This window comes from Lutjanus erythropterus, chromosome 5 (genome assembly GCF_056507025.1).
Source record: "Lutjanus erythropterus isolate fLutEry1 chromosome 5, fLutEry1.hap2, whole genome shotgun sequence".
In the NCBI taxonomy this organism is placed as follows: domain Eukaryota; kingdom Metazoa; phylum Chordata; class Actinopteri; order Lutjaniformes; family Lutjanidae; genus Lutjanus; species Lutjanus erythropterus.
Window position 1 is genome coordinate 22698967 of NC_139321.1, and position 26056 is coordinate 22725022.

The 26056-nt window shown below is 41.0% G+C and overlaps 1 protein-coding gene across 2 annotated transcripts in view; it reads left to right on the forward strand.

Annotated features, from left to right (window-relative positions):
• apbb2a (amyloid beta (A4) precursor protein-binding, family B, member 2a) overlaps nt 1–26056 on the forward strand; it is a 59164-nt gene that overhangs the window by 15030 nt on the left and 18078 nt on the right. For both annotated transcript variants that reach the window (XM_084719234.1, XM_084719233.1), the window contains exons 7-8: nt 76–222; nt 702–829. In XM_084719234.1, the coding sequence (XP_084575360.1) occupies nt 76–222; nt 702–829 (275 nt within the window). The remainder of the gene's footprint in view (nt 1–75; nt 223–701; nt 830–26056) is intronic.

Below are 26056 nucleotides of genomic sequence, written 5' to 3' on the forward strand. Positions count from 1 at the left end.
TTAAGGATATGGAGGAAGATTATGACTCCTTACAAGTTTAACAAAACAATTATGTGTGTGTTGTGTTTCTTCCAGTCGTTTCCGGTGCGATCTCTGGGCTGGGTGGAGATGGCAGAACAGGACCTGTGTGAGGGGAGGAGCAGCGTTGCCGTCCACCACTGTATCAGACAGCTGTCCTACTGCAGGAGGGACATACGGGACTCAGCTGGTGTCTGGGGAGAGGTCAGTGTGCCAGCAGAGACACACAATACAATATACAGTATGTGTATAAAAACAGTGGTTCCCAATGCTTTGGCTTTTGAACAAAGAACAGCAGCTTGTCACAGTTTGCATGTCTATGAGTTGCAAGAAGTTCAACCAAAGAGTGATTTACCATCTCACTTTGAACATCTTTGTGTGTAAGTGGACTGTCTGTATTTACAGCCTTTACTTTTGCTCCTGGATTTAAAGCATACAGGATTTTAAGAAATTTAAAATGAAGACAATGAGTAGAGTCTGTTTTTTCTTGTGTTTTGCTTGCAGTTTTTAGAGGCCTGAACAGTTAATTGTCACATTGAAATGAAAGTGTTAGAGAAAAGTTAGAAAAAATAAATTCTCTGTTCAGGAATATGTTTCTTTCTTTTCTAATTTCTTTAATCATCTTGTAACGCCTCCAGGCTGTTAGCACAAGTTAAAGTGTGTCCTTTGTTGTGGTCTTCCAGGGTAAAGGGATGCTGTTAGTGCTTCAGGACCGCATGTTGACCCTGGTTGACCCAGATGATCGCAGCCTGCTCCACTCTCAGCCAATCAGTAGCATCCGTGTGTGGGGCGTCGGCCGAGACCATGACAGGTCGGTGGACAAAACAAACTTTTTTCTGCTTTTACGAAACCTTGTTTTTGTTTTTGCTTTGTTGAGCATGCTTAGTTGTTTGAGCCCCCATTTCTGTAATTCCAGGTGAATCATTTTTTCTGGAATTTGCATGAGCTACAAAGAAAAACACACACCAACACAAACATAGCACAGAAAATGCTGTAAAACACGTGCAGAGCATTCTCCCTGGTAGAAGCTGATTCAGGAGTTTTAACTAATCATCGGGGAATGGAATCAGCCTCATTATTATTTGATGCATATTTGCACAAACTGCATTCAAAAAACCGTAATTATGCTCATTGCTCCGTCTTTTCACTCCAGACTGAGGATCTCTGGGGCCTTGAGTCATTTGGCAATGTCCCATCGTGGTCTTAACCTTTCAGTATTGAGCTGACAGTGTGCTGAGGTTAGCACAGCTGCTAATGGGGGGACAAGCTAAGCCCTCATTGATATGGGCCCCACTGGGTTTCCATTAACCCATGAAGCAACCACTTCAAACACTCACACAAAGCCTGAACACATCTGGAAACATAAGTGCTGATGTTTCAAACACTGGGTATGTAATATACATACATGCATAGATTTAATATGTATGAGACATGGAGACTTATTTGTGTGCAGTTTAGCTTACAGACACACCATCCTGACACAGTCTTGTGTAAATCTTCTCTCAATCATAAACATTTATTACTAAGACTCAGTTGCACCAACAAAGATTAGTTAAATCTGAGATTAAATCTAATCAGAGTTTAGCAAAACCAGGTTGCAGATTTAAGCACAGCACTGTTGCACATTTCAAAACTAATCTCCCTTCAGTAAATCAGTACGTTTAGTAAGTTTAACGCTACAGTTTAATCAATATAGAGATACTTACCTTACCTTGCATTCTTGGCTAGCTGGTTAAATTTAATTTAATAATTTAACAAAAATGTTAAAAATGTTATATTGTTTGCTTGCTAACAAAATGTTACATTGTTTGCTAACTAGCTGAAAAGTTAATAAAGCATTGCATTGTTTCCTAGACAGATAAAAAAACATGATAGTGTAGTTAGCCTTCTCATGATGGCTCTGCAGAGAATTATTTTGCTCAATCCATCTGAAAAAGGCAGCCATTTTAAAAGTTAAGCCTCCTCAGGTTTAAGTTCAAAGTTAATACTGGATGCCAGTTTAAATTTTATGTTTTGATGTTTAGAGTAAAAATTAAACTGAGATGTACATAGAGGTTTAAATTTAATCTCTCTTAATTTTACAGTAGTTTAAAAATTTGCTCCAACATAATTTAAAATTAAACCATGATTTGATTTAGTTTAAAAATTAATCTTTGTTTGTGTGTCCCAGTAGAGTTTAATCAACAGAGAGATGCTGTCTTACCCAAATAAAAAAAAAAACAACTAAATTAGGCATAGTTTGTTACATTGTTTGTTAGCCAGCTAAAAAGTTTGTTAGCCTAGTTAAACTCTTCATGATGGCTCATAAACAGACAACCATTTTAAAAGTTAAACCTCCCCAAGTTTACATTCAAAGTTTACACTGGACCACACTTCAAATTGGATTTTTGGTGCAACACAATTAAATTTAATTTAAATTTTTTTTAAAATTAACTGAGATTAAAATAGAGGTTTAAATTTAATCTGTCTGAATTTTAAGACTGTACAAAAGTTTGGTGCAACATAATTTAAAGTTAAGCCATGATTTAATAAGGTTTAAAAATGTATCCTTGATGGTGCAACCCGGCCTAAGAGCTAAGAGGCTTTGGGAGATTCACTGTGGAGATGTGTCACACAATGGCCATACAGATGAGAGGAGTGGTGGAGGTTTGCAGTGCAAGAAGCTGTCTGGTCCTGACATGTGTAACCAGCTGTTAAGGGATTGGGTGAAAATGGAGTTTAAAATAGCATCTGTGTAAAAGGCTTGATCTCACTTCACTCGCCTGTTCTCACAGCATCTTGTTACCTCGTTTTTTTTTTATTTCTCTCTTCCTGTCTCTACCTTTCTCTTCTATCTGTCTTTTAAGTGCTGCCATAGTCAGAGGGATGCTGTGGGATGCAGCGTCCCACTCTTCTTCTTCTTCTCTTCCTTCTGTCTTTCTCCTTTTTTCCTTCCCTCAACCACCACAACATTAGCTCTCTCCGTGAGTGTGTGTATGTGTGTGTGATATAAAAAGAGGGAAAGAAAGCAAGCGAGTCCCTCCACCCTCCACCGTCTCAGAGGATTGAGAAACTTTTCAGTGGCTGTCTCTCTCAGCGGTAATGGATAAAGCGTGTAGTGGAAAGAAGAGCAGGGGAGGGCCCAGATAGCTCTCCCTCTTATCCTTATTTTCTCTCACTCCATCTTCCCCTCCCTCCATCTCTCTCTCTCACAGCATTACAGCTTCACTCTCTTCTTCATCCTCTCCTCCCACCAGCACTTTAAAATCTGCAGTCTGCATTCATCTGTGTTTGGTTTCAGGCTCATGACTTTGAATGTGTTATGATTCCACCCTGGCCGGGAGTGTGTGTGACTTCGTAGATATTTGATGCTCTGAGAACACAATGTGCTTTCCATATATGCAGCAAATTGTTTCATAGCATCCCGCATCTGAAGAGGGTTGGTGTGTATATGTGCATTTGTGTGTGTGTGTGTGTCTGAGACAACAGCATATTTTGCCAGAGGTTGGAACAGTTTAGTCCTGCCACTAGAGTGCACTGTAATCAAAGTCTGTGAATGCAGAGAAGCTCATATAAAACAGTGAGTCCACAAAAGTATGTGGGCTTTTCAGTCAGTGTGTGCCTTTTATCTGGAGCTGTTTTTCATGGTTTGGGAAAACTCATTAGTGTTGAGTATTTCTAGTTTAACGCTACAGCTTATTTTGTATTTTGTCTTTTGTTTACTATCATAAATGATAAAGGAAAGCAGCAAAGTCTTACATTTAAGAAGCTGGAACCAGCAGAAGTTTAACATTTTTGCTTGAAAAATGCCTGAATGAACAAAACAACTAATCCATTATCAAAATAGTTGTCAACTAATTTTATTTAGATCAGCTAATTAATCTCACTGAGCAAAGTTACTTCCAAACGTTGTCTTTTGAATGTCTTGTACATTGAAAAGATGTCCCCTGTGGACTCCCATGTGGACATCCACAGGAGAATTATCCCTAATTTAGCACATAAAATTAGCCTCTCTTGTACTCGCTCTATCCAGTAACCACAGTGTAACATGTTACTTGTTTGTTTAATCACAAATAAGAACTATTTCATTACTCTCATGTTGAGAATAATCTGCACATCTGCCGGGTGTCTCATGACTAATCATTGCAGCTCTAGCTCAGGATAGATACGGGATATAAAAGCTTCTTACAGTCCGATTGTTCCCCCTTCCCCACTGCTCGGGTGTCACATTAGCAACATTGTGTTGTACCTGTGTACATCGTCACCTACGCAACATTTGTTTATGTTGTTGATATGGTGTAGAAAAGCCTGCCAATCTCAACATCCTAATAGCAAAAGTGAACTGAGTAGACACGAACCGTACTCGAGATCACCTTTTCAAGAAGGTACACAGTGTTCACACTAATCCAGAGGTGTGGGAGGCAGGCGTCCCCAGGGGGCTCCAAACAGTTTCAGAGGAGACTCAGTAAATAGAAGTGAAAAACTATTGCGTTAGTTATCAAAAGGAGATCACATAGAGCAGCCTAAATATGTTTGATGTGGTTAAAGGGAGTTCAGAGATACAGTTTTGAGGAATTTTACTGTTTTTCCCACTTTCCCAGAGTCAAAAACTAATAAATGCCTTTGAACAGACATTTTTATGTGTTTGGTGTAGTCTGAAATTATGTAAAACAGCAATACCATAATATAATCATGATCCCAGGCATTCAGCAAAATAAAGGCCCTTTTAATGAAGCCTCCTTTAATCAAGTAAACTAAGGGGGCGTCTTTCACCAAGCTTTGCCTGAGGGGAGGCCCACAGTCTCAGACTTTCAGATTTGGGCAATAGTGTTGCTTTCAACTTTATAGCAACTGTTTAGGGAGAGCCTTATTGTGTTAGTGTCCCTGTGCACAGAGCAAGGTTCATAAAGAAATTATTTTTGTTCCGAGTATACAGACAGAGAATGCTTTGATCTACTGATTGTCTGCTTGTGCATTGTGTTCTGTCATTAACATTCTGCTCATTCAAGGTAGACACAGAACTTTATGCTTTAAAGAAACAGATCCGTCTTTTATTAAAGGATGATACTGAATAGATCAGAGTTGTCACGATATTAGAGTTTTAAACTTTTATCCAATTTAATTTTAAACTTTGATGCAATCAAAAAACACCACAGCAAAAAAAAACATTCTCAGCCACACAAAATTGATTTTTTTTTTAATCAACAACCTGCACACACATCTGAACACTCTCCAGTTTTGCTGGTTGTCATACAGGACAATGTAGACTTTACTGAAGTGAGGCTTTGAATGAGCACTTAGATCATATTTTTTATAGCTTCACTACCTTGGATAGAACAATTACTGGATATTGTATCGTTTGAAAATGTGGTATTGAAAAAGTATGAAAGTATTAATACTTTTTACAACTTTAGAATATATCTTAACCCTGACCTACTGGGAATGTGTGTGTAGAGAGTAGAGACCCATGTGATGAAGGGGGCTGGACACTTGTGATAGCTAAGAAGCTTTGTGTTAAGAGGTGATCATTATATTATTGGTTTTATCAGTCTACTTCCTCGTGTGTAGTTAGGATTGGCTGTCTCTCTCGCTGTGGGGCTCATTGTTTGTCAGTGAATGAAATGTGAACGGCTTATAGTTCATTATACTACTATGATTATTATTTCTGTCTGGATTATTTGACATGTGAGCACTCTCTTACAGTCATAGTTTCATTTCATAGTTTTCCAGTATTTATTTACTTGTCACTCCGTGGGTCTGCCTCAGGCTGGTGCTGAGATGGTGCTGTCATCTTGGAAGTCTCTTCTGATTATGTGTCTTTTGCTTATGTGTTCTTCTGTTTATTTAAAAGAAACATCAAAATAGATTTTTAAAAAAACAAATCTGGTCTGGGAAGGAGTTCTGACCTCAAACCCATCCAGCTCCTTTGGGAATGAATGCCAACTTATCACAGCTGAATGGGAGCTTATCCCTGCAGCCAGGTTCATAAATCTTATGGAAAAGCTGAGCGGAGGCTGTTATAGCAACATAATAATGTCCATATTAATATTAATGTCCATGGGTTTGAAATGAGATGTTAAACAATCACGTACAAGTATTAAGTTCGGTCGTTCACATACCTTCCTTACAGTAAAGATCCCCCAGCACATATACAAATAGTTTGCATGAAACAACAATTTGTCTGATGTTTTTTTTTCTGTGAAAAGGTATAATGTTCACATTAAAATCCTTGTAAAAACATCTACTCTAAGAATCCACGAATATAGTTTAAGTTAAGTTAAGTTTTCCTACTGGACACAAGGTTTCTCCTACTTTATAGTAAAGTTCATTCTCAGTGTATGTGTACTGATGAGTTCAGAAACTCATCATGATGTTACAAATCATCCTTTTTCAATGAGCACAGAGCATCCTTTCACTTTCAGCAGATATACATATGTGAAAACTTCCTTCTAGTGTCAAACTACATACATTGTTCTGCAAAGTGAAGCACATCCAACTGTAGGAACGAGAATAAAAACTTTTTTTGAGTGGAGGGGGACTTGAAGGAGCAATATATAGCAATTGCATGTCCAAAAATGAGTACTGCAGTCGAAATAGTGAGCTGGAGCCATAGACTGTATAATAAATAGCTTGAAATCCAATTTAATATACAGTCTATGGTTGAAGCGAGTTGTTTCCTCCCCGCCCCCTCCTGCTCAGACTGGAGGAAGCTCACAGGCAGGCTGCAGGAACACTGCAAGAGCATAAGACGAGCACAACATTGTAATTTGACAAGAACAAGTGACAATGAGTCGTATACTGTAAGTTGATCATGTGTTTTTAACTGTCACTTGTCTGTGAATGTAAAGTTAAGCCTGTCAAACTCTGGAGTTTGAGTTGTTTAGTTTATGATTTATTACAGTTAGTATTCATTCATTCATTCATTCATTTTCTGTAACCGCTTACTCTCGAAGGGTCACGGGGGGGCTGGAGCCTGTCCCAGCTGACATTGGGCGAGGGGCGGGGTTCACCCTGGACAAGTCGCCAGTTCACAATTAATATTATTATACATTATTATTATATCTCTCCTGTAAGTAGCCACATTCTCCTTCTGTGTAGTGTATGACTGTCTTGTGAAACACAGAGGCAGTGTGCTGCTGACCCGTGGCAGACTGACTTGCCTGAACACTGTGGGTGTGTGTTTGAAGTCAGACACATTGAAAGATAATTGACTGTAGCTGGTAGACAGTGATAGGCAGAAAGAAGAAATTCACCTCTCTGAATTATGTACAGAAGAAAGGGAGGGCATAATTTTAACAAGTAAGCTAAAGACAGTGAAGGGGTCAAAGAGAGTCAGAGATGTTTCTGAGTGAGGAGGGAACCTCAAAGTAAATCTCCCTCTGCTTTCTCCATCCGTCTCTTTCTGTCTCCTGTCTCTTTTTCTATCCATCTATCTGAGGAATATTCCCAGTCTTGTGCTGAATGTTCTCTTTCTCTCCTCTTCAGCTTGATTCAATATGAATGAGTCCCCCGTCTCTTAAGCGGGGCGGGACGAGGGGTAAATTCGGGCGGGGGGGTTAGCTCCTCGATGAGGTCATGAAGCTATATCTGGAGCACTCAGCAAGTCCGACTATGTGTTGCACACACATGCACATGTTTTCATGCATGTATGTGTGTGTTTGCACGTGGGCTTGAATTGATGAAGTCATAGGTCTATATCTGGAGCACTCTGTTTGCATGTGTGTGTGTGTGATGCTGAATGAGTGGGTGTGCCTGTGTTTCCCCCACTTCTCCATCCCCTCTGTCTGTCTGTCTGTCTGTCTGTAATGCTCTTGCGCTATTTCTACTCTTTGTCTCCAGCGCTCTTTCTACCTCCCTCTTGTGCCATTGGCTGCACAGCTTCTTCTCCTCTCTGCCTCTCCTCTTTGTCCCGTCGTTGCACTTTAGCGGGGTGTAAGCCTTCCCCCCGTTTTTTCTCCAGCTTCAGTAAGACAAGAGAGGGGAGAGACGAAGATAGCAGCAACGAAGGAGGAAGAGGAGAATATATACTCTAACAGGGAGGGGGAAAAAAAAGAGTGGCGGTGCTTCTTTTGAGAGAGAGTGGGGTGTAAACAGAGCGATGGAGAGCCAGTGAGGGAGGAAGAGGAGGGCAGTGTTTGCTGCTTTCCTGCTCGCGCTGAGCAGGACACTTTGCAGGAGACTCTTCGGACCGGGCAAGCAGAGCAAAGGAAGCCGACCGTAGAGGAAGATAGGGAGGGAGAAGGTGTAGCAGAGGGAAGAGGAGGAGGAGGAGGAGGAGGAGGAGAGGGAGACGCAGGGGGGAGGGGAAGGAAAGAAGGAGAGAAGAAGGGGAAAAGGAGCCCCAGAGGATTTTAAAAAAGAAGAAAAAGAGAGGAGGCAGACGGAAAGAGATTTACCCCCGGGTACAGCGGTGAAGGGGGCTGTAGCAATGTCACCGTGGCGGAGGAGCTAACAAGGCAGGGAAGTAGTCGTCTGTAACAGGGCGAGCATGTCTACCAGTGTGAGTATCTCTTATTCATTCACTTCTCCTGCTCTCCTCATCCATCCATCCATCCATCCCGTCATCCATTACTGCCTCTCTCAACATCACCCCCTGTCTCTCTCCTCTGTTGGTTTCTAACAGCTCTGTTTGCTTAGAGGACACAGCTCCCAGACCTACTTTCATTCATTAGCTCTCCCTTTATTTCCTCACTCATTTACTTCTCAGCCTCCTGCTGCGTGTTTCACTTCAAGCTGTGTACTTTGTGTCTCTCTCCTCTCTCTCTGGCTAGCTGTCAGGTGTATGGATGTAGGCTGGCAGCAACAGCAGCAGCAGGTTTGCAGCCAGAGTCACACAGACATGAGCAAGACATTTAGGGAGCCAGATAAGAAGGAAAGAAAGAGCGCAAGAGTGAAAGAAAGAAAGGAAGAGAGACGAAGTAAGCAAAGGAGGGATTGAGAAAGACGAGATTAAAGAGTCTGGATGTGCTGCAGGGATTTTTCAAAGTATGTGTCACAGCAGTTTGGAGCTGTTTGATATTGTACTTGGTTTATGAGTGTGTGTGTGTGTGTGTGTGTGTGTGTGTGTGTGTGTGTGTGTGTGTGTGTTATTCTGCAGAGGCAAAATATGACTATTTTAGATATATGCATTAGGGATGCACCTGAATCCAAATGTGTTATTCAGGAAAGCACAAACGATGCAATGGAAAAAGATATTTCTTCTATCTGAAGTTGCTCATTATTCAGAAAAAGTCAGTTCCACAATTACCGAGGCGGAGCGTCTACCTTAATCAATCATTGATTTGATACACCAGAAGTATTCCCTTCAGGTGAAGGATATTTTTATATACTTGCATATCTTTACTGTAGAGTTTACATTTCCCATGCAAAAAATAATGTTTTGATTTATTAAACGGTTTCTGATTTTTCAATATCCCCCATTTGAAGGGGGATATTGGGGGGATCGTTGGCTTCAGACAGTTCATAAAACTTAGTTTAGCTAAAACCAAAATGAGAGATATAAATCAAACTATAGTATGTGGAGGTGGAAATATTTAATTATATGCTAATATTAAATCATTGTGAAGCTTTGGAGACACAACAATTGCATTGTCAATGAATATCAGGTCAGAAAATGAAGCATTTGCCAAATTAACGTGACTTCTGCTGAAACCGCGCCCACCTCTGATCCTGGTTGAACAGATGCAGATCATTTTGTTGGTTGAACAGATACTGATACACTTCTAAGACATCTTGCACTGCATATCCTTAAGTGAGGATACATATCTTGGAGAAGGTGTGTGTGTGTGTGTGTGTGTGTGTGTCTGTGTGTGTGTGTGTGTGTGTGTGTGTGTGTGTGTGTGTGTGTGTGCATGCACACACGTGTATGATAAATGCCTTCACTGTATGCACATGTGGCATTTCCCTCTCTATCTCCTCGAGTATCTCCCATAAGAAGCAGAAGAGGAGGATGAGTAAAGAGGAGGATGAAGGATGAGCCAGGAAACACTAAGCGAAGAACAAAAAGCCAGAGTGAAATGATTTACAACATCGGGGGGGCAGTTCCTGCTTGTTTTCTTGTCCTTGGCGTGTGATACTTATTAGGATTGAGACAATGCTGGTTTAAAGCTGAGGCTGCGTGCCACTGTGATGTTATACACGCCTTTACTGTATGGTGTGTTTGTATAGATCTAATGCCTGCGTGTGTTTCCTGCTATTAAAGTGAACTATAGGTACACACACTGATCCCGTGTTTCATTCATATTCATTAGTGGGCAGCAGTGGGGCCGTGCTTGCTTATTCCCTCTAGGGCTCACTTATTTCCCCCCCAATACTGACCTTCTGTGGACAGCTGTGGCATGTAGAGAAGGAGGTGGAAGAGAAGAGAAGAGAAGAGAAGAGAAGAGAAGAGAAGAGAAGAGAAGAGAAGAGAAGAGACACGCAAGCCTCCAGTATCATTAATATTTTAATGCTCAACACACTTAAGCGATCACCTCCATTTATGTCAATGAAGTGAGTTTGTATGTGCGAGGTTGGTAATGCAACCTGATTTCTTTCGGTTACTTTTGGATTACCTCAGTATCGAATATGGTGAAATTGCTTAGCCTAACACAATGTTTTATTTTTGTTGCAGGTTTATTAATTGTTTGTCCAGCCATTCCTCCCTTTCTAAATGTTCATTTAGATTAATAGCTGTAATGACACACATTTAAATGAACTTTGTTGCGCATGCTATCCACCCTTCACACTCCTTCAGGTAAACTGCTGTAAACTTCTTCAGGTGTGAGGCTTGTGTTTTTACCACTGACAGTATAGTCGTGGACAGAGCCACTGTGATGTTACCTATTGGTTTGTGGACAGCTTTTTTGAAGCCTTGTGTTTGGCATTAAGGAGGTTGCCATCTCTTGTTTAAAGCCACCAGAGCATGTGTCAGGAGTGGGGAGAGTGTGGAGGTGGTGGGTGACATACTGTGACTCGAGTGGTGCTTGGTTTTGGCTTGTTCATTCAGGAAGATATGGCAGCCGCCTGGTTGCAAACTTTCTAATATTACAGCTAAACAATATATAAAATATGTTGAAGAATGACTTATCAATGACAAGGTAGCCCCGCCCTAAAGCATACCCTGCTTTATGGTCTATTTTACTCTAAATAAGACCATAATTTACAAAATGAACATCATGGTGTATTGAAGAAGACTTGGGTTGGACTTCTGTTTGCAATCAGTGGAGTCGCCCCTGCTGGCCATTACAGATAGTGCAGGTTTAAGCCAACATTGCTTTGGCTTTACTTTTCAGACCCAGAAGCTCCATCCACTTCTTCTTCTACTATGGTTTGTACTTACACACCATAACTGCAGACAGTCCCAAAATATTTGTGGTAGTATTGATGGGTTAGCTAGCTAATTGGATTTCCGTGTAGCTGACGTTAGCAGTTGGTCTTACCTGTGAATGCTGATTTAAATTAGTGTTGATTTCTTGGATGATGACAGCATTTTCACAGCTGGAAGGAATAACTGTCAGTGTCTTGTGATGTTGTTCCTCTTTTATGATTTCAAGACAAAATGATGGCAAAAATTTCCACCTAGTGAAACTTTTTTTCTCATTAGAGGCCATGATAATGAATTGGCAACTGAAATATTAGCTGGTTTCACTCAAGACCAGAGTGGTACTGTGACAATCATGAAGTATTTCACTGTGTATATCATTCTATATTTTAATGTAATTATTCTTTTAATAATTCTTACGGAATACAATTACCTTTTTTTGTATCCTAATTATGTAATACTGTTACAAGCAGTCCTTTATTTCCCAAGCCCGTGTAAGGACATGTTTGTGTCTTGGTCACTTTTCCAGTCCTTTCAGTCACAACGTTCAACTTGAACTGGTTGAAGTGTATTTGCTGATGTCAAGGCCCCAGTCACTTTAATTAACATGCAAGGCCCCTCTGTTGGCCCCTAGGGACGGAGCCTGAACACCTAGACCCACTCGATAGACGCCACAGTGATTGATGGCCTTTCCTCCCCACTCCTGCTCCGATTTGAGCCCCATTCCAACCTCCGTCTTTCCCTGCAAGTCATCGCTCCTCCACGTCAGCAGCTCCTTCCATCTTCCCACAATCCATCACTCCCACTTCTCTACACACACACACACACACACACACACACAGAGATCATGTCCAGGATATGTCCACCAGCCTCCCAGAAGCCCTCATTCTCTAAAGGGTCATTATTGCGGCGGGATCTGTGTCCACATTCACTCTCCAGCCCTCCTGCGTCATATGTCACACACGCACACAGAATTACAAACACTCAGGTATACAGAAACCATAAAACACACAAACATTTCTGACTCTCTCACACTCAGTCTTTCACCATGTCCCTCCATCTCTCTTACATTAGCATTGTTAGGCACACCTGCTGTAATCCCTGTCTTCCTGACGGATTACTCCTCCTGTTCCTCCTCCTATAGATCCCCTCCCCTGCCCTTCCAGCCAATAAATCTCCTCCCGATAAAACCCTCACTGGTCCCGGGCCGTGGCGGGCAGCGATGTGAGCTGATGCTGATGTTCGCTGATCATACAGGGCTGAACACAGCAGGTCGCCAGCGCAGTCAATGTCTGCCTGTAGCCCGTCAATCTAGATGTTTGGAGGGGCTTGATGTCGGTGTTTGATTGGGTTTTCAGTGGAGCTGCTGCAGACTAAACATATGAGGTGGTAAATCAATCTCCTCTTAGTTATTTCAGAATCAATATCACATTTTAGTCAAATCATTTATTTTGACAGTATATATTTAAAGGTTCACATTTATCACTTTTCATGATTATGATTTAAAAGATTTCTGCAGCTCGGGATCAGACTCAAAAATCAATTATTTGCAAGTAGATGCAGGTAAAAAAGTTTAACTTGGAAATGAGTGAAGAATCACAATACTTCCCCATGATTGGCTAAAAATCCCAAATCATCCGATATCAAATTAGATGAGCCTGATAATAACATGGCACCATATCTTTTTGGAAGGATTTAAGCAAGTGATCGGTGACGGAACCCAGTCAATTATAGTTACTTGTTTTTGTATTGATCTGAGCACATACTGTGTTTCACTTCGGCAGCTGGAGCCTATGCTGAAATTGTTTTTTCAAATAATAAAATTTTAACAACTCAAATTAATTCTATCAATTACTCTAAAGGTATATTGCAATTTAAAGGGTTAGTTCACCCAAATGACATAAAGAAGTTGTACTTACCTTTTGTGGTGTCAAGTCATGAAGACAAGCTTTGACTTTCTTCGCACAGGTTTTGAGATATCCATCTTTGAGATTTCTGCTTCCATCATAATACAAAGGAGATCAATGGAATTCTGTTGAAAAATTACACATAATTCAACAGCAACATGTCCGTCCAGAGCAAGAGATTTTAATGAAAACTGTTCACAGCAAAAATCTCAAAGGTGAGTATCACAAGTAAAACCAGAACTACTGCATTCTATTGTATAAATGATAAGTGAGGAATAAAGTATTTTCTTAAATCGTTTGCGATGAATGCCTGTTACAATTTGCTTAATTTGCCAAATAGCTTATTTTTCTGACTGGCTGTCCAAACCCTCAAAGTGATCAATTTACTGTCACATAACACAGCATCAATACAAGTACGAGTGAGTGAACTCAAATGGAAAAAATGTCCACATACAATATGAGTGATGTTCAGTGGGTCTGGTTGGAATTTCCTTCACTGCAAATAAGAAATTTAAGTGCCCACTGTAGGCTATTTATTCATAACTAACATAATTTATTTACATATTTTAAGTCAGCCTTGTTTTTATATGACAGGGGTACAGTTTACTTTCTTGTAAATCTCAAGAGTTCCTTGATTTTTCCGTCAAACCTTTTCCTTTTTGAGGACATCCCTATAAAAAAAAGGGTGCTGTGGATCATATAAAAGGTGTCGTTTCTCAACTTCATTTGTCTCTTGTCATCCCTGTCAACTGCTGACTGGAGGGGAAACAGAAGTGTCAAGGATGTAAGCGTGAAAGAAAATAGTTTGGAAGTGAAGCAAGTGCGCAAAACTTAGCAAAACTATAACCAGGGCGAGTGTTTTTTCAAACAAGTGTCAGGTCGATTAGCCTGTTCGCTGACACACAGAGCAGGTTAGCACATATCAAGGACAACCACACTTAATTTACATTAGACCAAACACCCCCAATTTGAGAGGATTTTGTCTCAAAGAATTCCCATTTTATAATTTGGGTGAACGGACTCTTAAAAATTTTCAGTACAGCCACTGTAAGCAGAGTGAGAGAGAGGCAGTAATTACTGAAGACTGTGTGTGAAACATAATGATTTATGGCACATGCAGCTAATTAGGTTACATGCATAGAGTATGATCCAAACTGCAGTGTGAGTAGAGCTCAGAGCACAACTCGACACCAAATCCCTGCGCTCTCCCACACACTCTTTATTTCTCTCTCTCTGTCACACACACACACACACACACACACACACACACACACATTAGTAAGATACATGAATGGGGGCGTCTTGCTGAAGTGACATCTCACTGAAGCTTTATCTCAGTTGAGAATATCGGCGCTTGTGTACAAAATCACACACACATACACAGACACACACACACTCCAGAGTAGTGTGATGTATAAATGATCAAGAGCTGCAAGAACAGCAGGACATCATCTTTCTCCCTCTCTCGCCCACCCAGAATCCCTCTTTCTCCCCCTCATCCCTCGTCCCTCACACACACACGCTGTCTCTCCATCCCACCCCCCCGTTCTCTGCTCTTAAATATGTAATGAAATATGACGACTGTTGACACATGGGTACTGAGTGTGCCTCCTCAGCTCGTTGCCCCTCCCTCTCTCAATTGCCTCCCTGCCACACCGAACGCTTGGAATTGGGTCACAAAGATGCATGAACATAAGCTGGCGTTGTGCGTGTTTCTCCGTCTTTACTGTAGTAAAATCACCATTTTCACCATCGGCCTTGTAAACCTATGCATTTTTCTTAGAAATGATGCTGTGTACTGAGGGTGAGGCGTTGCTGCTGCTGTAAACAACATCAACTGTCTGCACAAATCACATAGGCAGCACCGTGTGCTGTGTACACTGTTTAATACACCGAAGACAACAGTTTTATTTTTATTTCCAGTAGATTTTGTCCTACTTCTTCGCTGCCTTAGGCGATATTGGTGATTACGTGTGTGTGTGTTCTGTCTGTGTGTGTATGTGTATGTAGAGAGGCAGGGAGCGTGAGTCGTTTTGTACCAGCGATGCAGGGAAGGTCTCCTCCTCCTCCTTCACTGTGCCCTCTGGTCCTGGGTGCTCATTTTGTTGCTCATCTTGGTGCTGTAAACAAGTTTACGGTGTGGAGAGGTAATTACGTACAGACAGTCTACATTAGGCCTAATGGCTGTGGGCCATGACTAATTCACCAGGTCGCAGGAGGTTTACCCGCTCAGTTGTCACACAGGCTTTAAGTACTCTAGTGCCACTGTGGATGGTTTTACTGGTGTGACTGTTAATGAGATCCAAATTAACTCCAAAATCCTCTTCCATGGACACTTTTTTGTCATCATGCCACCTCACTATTTATGGAATAGTTCAACATTTTGTGAAATATGCTTTTGGAAATTTGGTTTCTTCCGGACAGCCAGTGAGGAGGTCATTGCCTTAAGGTTAAATTCCACCAGGTGTGGCTACGTCGCGTTGTGGCTGTGCCACATTAGCCGGAGCTGATCGCAGCCGTTCCACACAATGTTTGTGATTCCACCAGCAGCGCCTCGGCGAGTCCCAGAAGCAGCTCTCCGCTCTACTCCATTTCAAATACATGCAGAGTCTATTTTTGACAGGTGCCGTGTCAATTAGCACTGAGCTGATCGAAGGGACAGGAAGTCAGACACAGAAAAGGCAGGGAGAATGTGGTTAATTTTCAAAATAAAGGACCCCGTGCAGACTCACGATGATAAAGACACACAGGAAAGAAACTATTTAATCATGCAGCCTGCTTATCCATGGTAGAAGCACAAAGAGCAAGGAAAGAGGACCTAATCAACAAAACCTGAGCAAGTAAACATAATCAGGTGGGCAAAACACTCCACTGCTGAAATGCTTCTGAAACACTGCTGGTGGGGTTTGCAGCCGTACGGAGGATGGATCAGAACTCCAACGGTGGAGCAGATGTGCTGCACTAGGTGGTTAGTCGAGTTACCTGGATCTGTCCAAACCTCAGAAACACACCTACCAACACTTAACAAAAAATCACCAAGCCAATGGTGTATATGCTGCTAGCTGGTGCCAGATAGTTACTGGTTGCTTCAGGAAAACTGACATCATATCTATAAGAGTGTGAGGCAGAGAGTCGAAGCAATGTGAATAAAACTTCCATATTACGGCGTCCATGAACATGATTTCTGCCTGAGTCATGTCAGATAGATTTTCATTCCCATATTTCTACACAACCTCACAGTGTCATCCAACTAGGTCTTTTATTATTGTTATAAAGTGAGACAGACCTCGAGCAGCAGAATTCACATATTGTGCATTTTAGCAACTGGGATGGATGGGTCTATCTCACTGTCAAGACTATCAACCACCACTACTACAACAAAATATATTGAACATAGTGATATATAATCAGTGCAGTAAAGGCACAGTAAATACAGTAGTGTAACCATGTGGCTCATCCCCTCAAAATGACAAGTTAAAGTGAGTGTGCTTGTTTATACAGCCAGTTTAAAATGCAAATTACTTCAGGATTATTGTGAAAGTAAGGTGTTCTAGTCTTGATATTCCATATTCTTTTACCAGAAAAGAGAAGACTTAGCAAGGGGTGTGCAGAGTGTGAAAACTTTCAGACCTTTCCACTGAGGAAATGTATAATTCATACATGGTGAGGCGTACACAGCTAGTTGTCAATCAACTTATCAACAGCCGTGGTCCCTATAAGCAAACTGAGCCGTCATGCTCGCTCATGAACACTCCTTGTCTGTTTTTATGGCAATCCAATTGACGTGAGCATCAAAGTGTCCCTACAAGGGCTGTAAAGCTGTAAAGAGCTCAATGGATAGTTGCCTCTTATATATTGGTCATGATGTTTTTGTAAATAATTCACATCCTAGGGGTTGACTCATTAACCCTAAAAAAGTCAGTGAGATAAGTGACGTAGTTTAATTGAGTAAAACTGAGTAAATGTTCTTTGAGTTAATTGCAGTTGAAACTTGCTTTTATTTAGCTTTTTTTATTTATTTATTTATTAGTTGTAAGAGTGCTGTACTGTAAGCCCATAGTCCCTGGTCGTAGTCACCAAACCTGTACAGATAGTTCAGTAATGATCTGCCATATTTGACAACTTAAGAATTCTGATAAAATCTTTTGTCACAATCACTTTTTTTTTTTTTAAATCAAATAAATCTCAGTTTCAAACAGTCCTGGTGTGGCAAGAGATACAGAAGTATTTTCTGTTGTACCACCAGGGCAGCTTCTTGTCTCAGGCTGTGAGACTCCGCAATTAATTTTCTGTGCTCCACCACATAAAATATTTTTATTTCAGACTTTCATAATTATTTATTCAACAATTATACTGTATATAAGTTTCATTTTTATGAGTCCCGTAGAGGAGGCTGCAACTTCCATGTTTCCAACCCTGTGTTGGGAAATTATAAATAAATTAACTTAGTAGCTTTTTAACCTTGAAGCTAATGGGACATCAAGAGGCTAAAAAATTGAAGTAACGCAGTTTTTGACCTGGACTAAAAAGTTGAACAACCAAACAAGGGATCCTTCAAAAACATTTATGTTAAAAATGAATATTCTGCAATATATTTTTAACAGGATGTTTAGATTCTCAAATATTGATGGTGGTATCGGCCTCAGTCATCCAGTATTGGTCCGGGCTGTAATTAAAATATTGGGTATCTAATCACACTATAGACACAATTGTAAATACCAGAGAGTGGACACTTCACAGAGCCATCAATAGAGCATTACTGTAAAACTAACCCAATATCTGTCAGCAGCTCTGCGCAGTCCTGTTAACGTCTCTGTGAAATGTGTACACTGCATCTCTTCTTCTGTGGTGTGGTCTCATCTTTTAGCTTTATTGGGCCTTTTATCACCATTATTCTACATTCCATTACAATAAACTACAATTAACTGCAGTCATGTGCAACATTCGCTGTTTTCTGCAAACACAATGATCAGCACTCAGGGGTCCAGTTTTTAAAATACACAGCAAGGGAATTTCAGTGTTTACTGAGTCTGGACAAATGGAAATTGAGAATATTTCAGCAGAACATGTGTAGATTGCGAAGGTCCATCATCAAAATTGGAATTAATCAGAATGAAAATGTGTTTGTAAGCGGCAACAGCAGAAATGTTTCTCATAAAGGGAGCTTTAGGGTGGATTTTTCTGGATTAACTCCCGCTTATAATCATGAATATTATTATAGCTGTCATCGTTAAGTGTTTATTTTGCCTTTGCACTGATTATATTATTCAACTTAAAGAAACTGCCGAGTGCAAAGCTATCCTGGGGATGATTTCACACATCAGGTTTCTAAGTAAGCTATAAAACTCACACAAATGTTGCAAAAAAAAAAGCTTTTTAACGGAGAATAATTGTAGAGAAACAGCTGCTAAATATAAATATACCTGAGGGGTGTTTTGTTATTCTCTTTACAGTGTGATGAAAGGGCTTTCCTCTAAAATCACCATCCGGCTGTTGTTGCTCTCACATGTCACAGCTCTGTGTGAATCTGGATCAGATCCACATCCACTTTGGACTGAAGCCAAAGTCACAACCCTGTCAGCAATCATACAGTTACCAGTTCAGCTGCAATCAATAAGTATAACATATTTCCGACACACACACACACTGTACACACACCTGGCCCTCTCTGCCTCCTCGTCTGCTTTCCGCTGACAGGAGAGTCACAAGAACTTCCTCCTCAGACATTTCCAATCAGCGTTCGACCGTGCAATTAGCGTGCGTAGGTGCATTAGCATAGCGGCCGCCACTACCCAGACACTCAGTGAAGCTGTTTGATAATTGAAGTCTGTGTGAAGTGTGTGTGTTTGCGTATGCGTGCGTGACAGATGGTTTGGAGGGGACACGAGTCTCTACAGAGCGATCCTGGGAGCTACAGAGTGGAGGAAAGCACAGCGGGGCAGGCTGGGGACTAGTTACATTTGTGTTGTTTTCACTGCCTCTTAAAAGGCCCCTTTTACTGCAGCAGTCGTGGACACTTTAGGTTTATTACACCAGTTTAGCACCTGAAGACGCATAGTCAAGTTATTCTCTGTAAACGTTTTCCGAACGACTTCAGTTTTAATAATATTATATTTTCAGGGGAAAGAGTGTTTTATCTACATTATTGAGCATTACATTTGCAAATTGTAATGCTTGTGGCAAAAAATGAGGAGAAAAACACTATAAAATACTTTTAAAAGCAGTTAGTGCTGCTGACATACCTTCATTCGTTGTCCTATTTAGTTGTAATATTCTTATTTGTATGGGGAGGGGAGACAGCCATTAACAACAGTTACTGGTTGCACTCAAGGCAGGAAGGTTTACATCTAGTCGCAGTATTGATGTTAACAAATAAATTAAACGATGCACAGACAATTTCGTGATATCCCCAGAGTTGTGGTGATGACTGGTCTTGAAATAAAAATCCTCTTTGTCTGAGATTGAGACAAAACCAAGCAAAAATGCTTTTGATTCCAGGATGAAACCTTCAGAAAGTGGTCTTGAGATCAAAGCCGATCTCAAGTACTACAACACTAGTGTGTGTAAGTTTAGCTCCTCACTAAATATACAAAATACTGTCATATTTTACACCTGTACCTTAATCAAATTCTAAAGCATGATTGGCATTTGAACTCCAAAATCAGTAAACACTGGAGATGGTCCAGATGAAAACAAAGTTAGTTTAAAGTGTCAATGGACAAATAAGTGTGAAAGTTATTGATAAAAAATGTGAAAAGCATTTACTTTTAAGACGGCCCCTACTTTCAGCTCGTCACTCCAGCCTATCATAGCCGCACGCTGCATCAGATCTATGGAGCCATAAACATGAGTGAGGAAAAATTAGGTTTTGGTTGCAGCTTTCTTGTATTTACACTAACAATCAATAGTCTTATTTCATGCAGAAAACCATTACGAAGGAGGCAACGACTCTAATTTCACAACCAACCTCAGCGTCAGTGATTTACACCGTTTTTCCATTATAGATTTTCTTCTCACATTTTTCCTTCTTACATTTGTCATCAGCATTTGGCAGCTGTGATATTCCTGTACATCTTATTCAGTAGCTTTTCTTGGGATTTAATGAATGGGAGAGTCACTGCAGGTATTGCGGATCTACAGATAAAACTGAAATAAAAAATTGTGGGATCAAGCATTGAATATCACAAGCATGTTTAAGTAGCAAGGGCGGGACTTTCCTTCAACTGTACATATGCTAATGTTACTGCTACACACAGTGCTGCTAGTACTACTCATGATGGCTGACTGAAGTGGGAGCTGCAGACACTGATGGTTCTGTGTGACTTTCTCAAACCCAGTTCACCGTACATCTACAGCCGTGACCTCATTTAATCTGTGAGTTGTACGCATCCTCTCCATCCGAGTCTGCCTCACAGCCATCAGGATCAAAGAGAGATTGGTAGTAGTGAGTCAGTCATCCTTTATTCAGCTCTGGAAATATGTGGAGCACACAGCGAGAAAAAAAAAAAAAAAAAACGCGAGTGGTGGGAGTCTTGCTTTCACTCATCTCTCTGCTTTGGTGCTTTCATACCTTTCATCTCGTACCTCTTTTTACCTCTCTTTTTCCTCTCCACCGCTTCCTCCGCCATCCAGCCCCCACAGAGGGTCTCACACCTCGTTCCCGTTCCTCTCCGCTACACTCCCACCTTTTCATTTTGGCTTTTTGGCCTGCTGCCTTTATCTCTCCCCTCTGTCGACATTTTATCTGTCTCTCTCCTCACTTTCCTGCCAAAAACTCGCCCCACATCTCCGAGGTCTGTGTCATTCATCTTCAGCTGTTGGTTGATTCGCTGCCTGTCTGTCTCAGCCATGTGTCACCCCTCCCATTAACTGAGGTCAGGGACAGCTGTTCCTCAATGCCAAAGTAAGCCAACACCATCGCTCCTCTTTTTACTCTCTGTCTCCATACTAAAACTACTGTATATCTGGATCATACTTCTCTTTTTAGGTTGTTTTCATGCTGATCTCAGGCCACTAATATGCCAAATCAATAGGAAAATTATTTGTTCCTTTTTGCTAATTTAGTTCCCAAAATACAGTATAAAAAATTACATTACAGCCTTTGTAATATTTCTTGAAATTTACTGTCTGTAATACAGAGTTTGCATTCAACACACACATTACACATGTAGGGGTTCTTAAGGCTCATTAAAATATTTTAATAAAATTTTTATTTGTTTCTTTTAGGCCAAAAAGTCAATTAAAATGTAAGGAATTCCCTCAGTATCCTTACGGTGACTGACTAGGTGTCTCACTTTATGTGAGGCTGCACAGCATTTTTATCCCTTATCCCACATCCCACATATTGAGAGCATGTCCTGCATTTTGACTGGCTCTAATTTTCAAAAGTCAAACCACTGCAAGGCTTTCGTCACAGGGCTTTGTGAGATGTCAAGTAAACTGCAGACATGCGCATCACCTGCAGGTTAACCTGTCACTGGCTTTGCTGCCAAGGCTGCGCCCGAGAAATTGCGCACTCACAAGCTCTGCAGATTTAGGCAGAATATGTTGGAAACTACGAAACATGTGGCTCCAAAAGAGATGTTCTGATCTATGTACATTTCTACTGAAACTAGTGTTGTTAAAAATATTGAGATATCAATAAGTAGTGCAATTTTGAAATGCTTTCAATACTAATTTTTTTTGCAGTATTGATATTCTGGTACCAGTCGCAATTTCTTGCTCTCTCTTCTCCCCGATAGCAATAGCACTTACTCACAATGCCGTCTTTTGCTCCAGCTGAATATTCATTGCCATGGAAAATCTAAAATTTTATTTGAAGTGCAACGATTAATCAAATAATCAATTATTAAACGAATCACCAACTATTTTGATAATTGATTAATCGGCTTGAGTAATTTTTTAAGAAAAAAAGTAAAAATGTGCTGATTATAGCTTCTTAAATGTGAGTATTTTATATTATATTTTTATATATTTTTCTAATAGGAGGGATATTTATAATGCCCATATTTCACATGTGATTTTGCACATGTGAAATTCATGTGGTTTTTCTGTGAGGTTACACACCTGGTACCAGAGTATAATGCAGGAATGTAACTTGCAGAATATATATATTTGGGGAGCTAAATAAATAAAAACAGTTTGTGTTCTTTTGAATACTCTAATAATACTTGAATTTCTCAAGTATGTGGGGGTCTGCAGGGGGACTAAGGACCTGTCTCTAAAATCCTAACTAAGGCCCTGGGTTTGGGACAGACAGAGCCCGACTCCTCTGTTAAGACTTGGCCGGTTAAATCTGCTATCTGTCCCCTCTTGGTCTCCATCATAGCCTGTACTATGTTTTGTTTCTGTTTGTGAAACATCTGGATGATTAGGAAGTAGTGTTTAAATCACAGCTCATAAATGCTCCCAGTTAAGCAGATGAACAGTAATACCTGCGCTAAAATACTCATTAAATCACCATTTTATTGTTGTGAAGGCAACGTAACCGTAAATATGACTTAATGTGAACACCAGTAGCATAAAAGGCGTTACTGAGATTGTAAATGAGTGATCATAGATAAAGTTAGGTAGGCGCCAGAAAGACGGCTTTGTAACTTTACTGCCTTAGGTCATTGAATGGCGATATTTCAGTTCTCCCTATTTTTGAAAATGCTCAGTTTTCAGGTGTGAATAACCACTGGTAAAGTGTTGACACAAGGTCAAAACAGAGAGGAGATGATTCATATCCAGATGTATCTGGTTTAGCCTCAGTCTTGTGCTGTCGAAGTTAAATAAATCAGAGGGAGTCTGTTCTGGGTTTGAATCAGGTGTGATGTGGTTCTTCCATCAGGAAGAAAACATTTGCAACACTTTCAGTCTGCCACTCACATGCACCTCAGCTGTAGAGGGAGAAGAATGGGGCATAGTGTTCAAGTAAATGGAGAGCAGCGTTTTGAGCCATTGAGACTTTCTGACAGCAAAAATCCAATTCCACCAAAGTGACTGACAATGAAAGAAGCAGGGAGTCTGGATTTTAAATGGAGCAGAAGGAAGTAGAATGAGAGGTTAAAAAAAAAGATCATGAATGAAATTCAAACGGAGAGAAAGAGATGCATTTTCATACAGCATGTGCAGACACATTTACATCCAACAAGTGAGAGTTTTTATATAGTTTATACATGTGTTGGTTTAACCTCCATGTGTGTGGGCGACCACCGGCTGTTTAGACAGCAAGTTGAAGCAGCAGCTCTGATGCTCTGACTCTGAAGATTCCTGTTTGAAATCAGCTGCCAGCTGCTACCACACACACACATACACACACACACACACACACACACACACACACACACACACACACACACACACACACACACACACACACAGCTTCTTACTAAGTGGATCATCAAAGAATCAAAGGCAGTCGATGTTTGAATTAGCCCCGTGTTCTTTATTCAGCCTGTGCCTCCTCTGTAGTGCTCCTGATAATCGAGTGTCACAGTGACTATATGGAGGAGAGCCGCTGTGATGAGTTACACTGTTGATATGAATCATTCTGTGTTGCAGGAATTTTCTTTTTGAGGGCTTTTTGGGAAATAGAGTGCATTGAGGAGTGAGAGATGGAGTGAGCTACAGAGAGAGAAAGGAAGATTAAAAGAGTGAAAGAGAGCAGAATGAAAGAGAGAGAGAGGAGGGAAAGGTGGAGGGAAACAGAGCACACTCTGAGAAATAAAGATTCCAAAAGGTTTATTTATGAAGAGCTGAGGTTCTACCCAGAACAATTTTGTCCTGAAGAGCTCTTTTTTAAGAAAGGGTAATTGATAATTGCAAGATTGTTAAAATGATGTGTGACCATAATATATTGATAATTTTTTTCCTCATTTGTAGATTACAATATGGTTCTTTGCAGAACCCTCACAAGATAAGGCAGTTATAGTTGAAACCCTCTTTTTAGATACCCCTAGGTTGGTTCTACATGAAACCCTTTGAAAACAAAAAGGCTCTCAGTAGAACACACTGGGTGGGTTCTAGATAAAACCTTGGAATATAAAAGCGTTCCTTGTTGAACACCCTGGTTAGGTTCTATTTAAAACCCTTGGAATATAAAAATGGTTCTCAGTAGAATCGCTTGGGTAAACCCCCCAAAAGAGTTCTTACTCCTGTGGGGACAAGCCAAAGAACCCTCTATGGTTCTGGTTACCTCTTTCATTTCTAAGGGTGAAGGGATACAGAAAACAGTAGCAGATATGTGGATCAAGCAGTAGCAGTAGAAACAAGTGTGCGTGTGTGTGTGCGTGTGTGTGTGTGTGTGTGTGTGTGTGTGTGTGTGTGTGTGTGTGTATGTGTGTGTGTGTGTGTGTGGATATGTTGGCACGTCTCACATGAAAGGTGTGCTGTGTCATAATGTAGCAGAATGCTAAGCCACTGAAATGAAAAGTACACAGAGCTGAGCTCCAGTGCACACATGCAACACACATAAACACACACACACACACACACACACACACACACACACACACACACACACACACATGTGCGCACGTACACCTCACGGGAAGACAAAGTGATTGAGGTGAAAGAGTGTTGTGTGTGTTTCTGACTCAATACGTCGTGTATTAACATTTTTTCTTGCTTTTTTCTATTCCACCTTCCCCCGTTTTTCTTTTGCCTTTTCATCTTTTGCCGTACTATACAATTTTCTCATCCTTTTATTTCACCTCTCTCTTAATTCCCCATTCCACTTTCTTTCTTTGACTCATTTATTTTTTTCCATACTGTCTCCCCCCACCACCCTCCTCTCACTTCCCTCTGCTTCCCGGGACCCAGAGAAAGGTAATTGCTCTTTGTGGTGTGCTCAAGTGTGATCTGCTTTCTCCATTGTTTTCAGTAATCGTTGTGTCAAGACTCCCCCACCGCCCCGCCTCCTCGTGCAATCACATATGTCACTTCAGGCATCAAATCAGTGGCTTTGTTTCGCCCAGAGTCACTGTTGCTCTTTACAGGAGTGCAGCAGCAGCTACTGAAGGTCTAAATCACTGGCGTTAAATCATCAGCGAGCCAGACTGGCCACAGGCTATTTCCTATTAAGAGTTGCATGCTGTTTTATAGCATTTTGATCCCCCAGAGAGGGTGCAGAAGTCATAAAAGAGCCATTTGTAGTACGCGAGGCAAGGCCACTCATGCTGCTTTGGTGACACACTGCTCAAATGTCCCTGAACGAAACATATACTGGACGCATACACACACCACACACACCGTTGTACATTCATTTCTGGCCACAGGCGGGTGGAGCATTATCGACCCAAAGTGTGTGAGCACACAATTAAGCAGAGGAGACGGGCCGGATAATGGACTCATAAACACAAAGAGCCCGCTGTGATAAATGCCGGCTGTGTTTGCCATATTTCTGTTTGTGTCTATGGTTATTTGGGAATGTGTGCACTGTAAGTGTGTGTGTGTGTGTGTGTGTGTGTGTGTGTGTGTGTGTGTGTGTGTGCATGAAGCTGTTCAGCTGCATCTGGTGACACTGCCGTCTTCCAGTTGGCTTCTCTGCATGTCCCCGCTCCCCCTCTTCCACTCTGCTTTATCTGTTTACTCAGTCATTTCAGCTGCAAACACATCCTCCTACCTTTTGTTGTGCAGCTCGTCTCACCTGTTAATGAGGAGGAAACGTGTCTGTCTTTCATCTCACCTGTGTGTGTGTGTGTGTGTGGTATATCCCACATGCTCTGTGTTTCATCTCCCACACACTCTGCATAAAGTTTGCTTCTCGGTGGAGCTCCCTCTCTCAGTCTCCCTCGTACTCATCATTTTTTTGCAATGTGGCACCACAGTGAAACACATAGTTTCCTCAGGCACTGGGACACACATC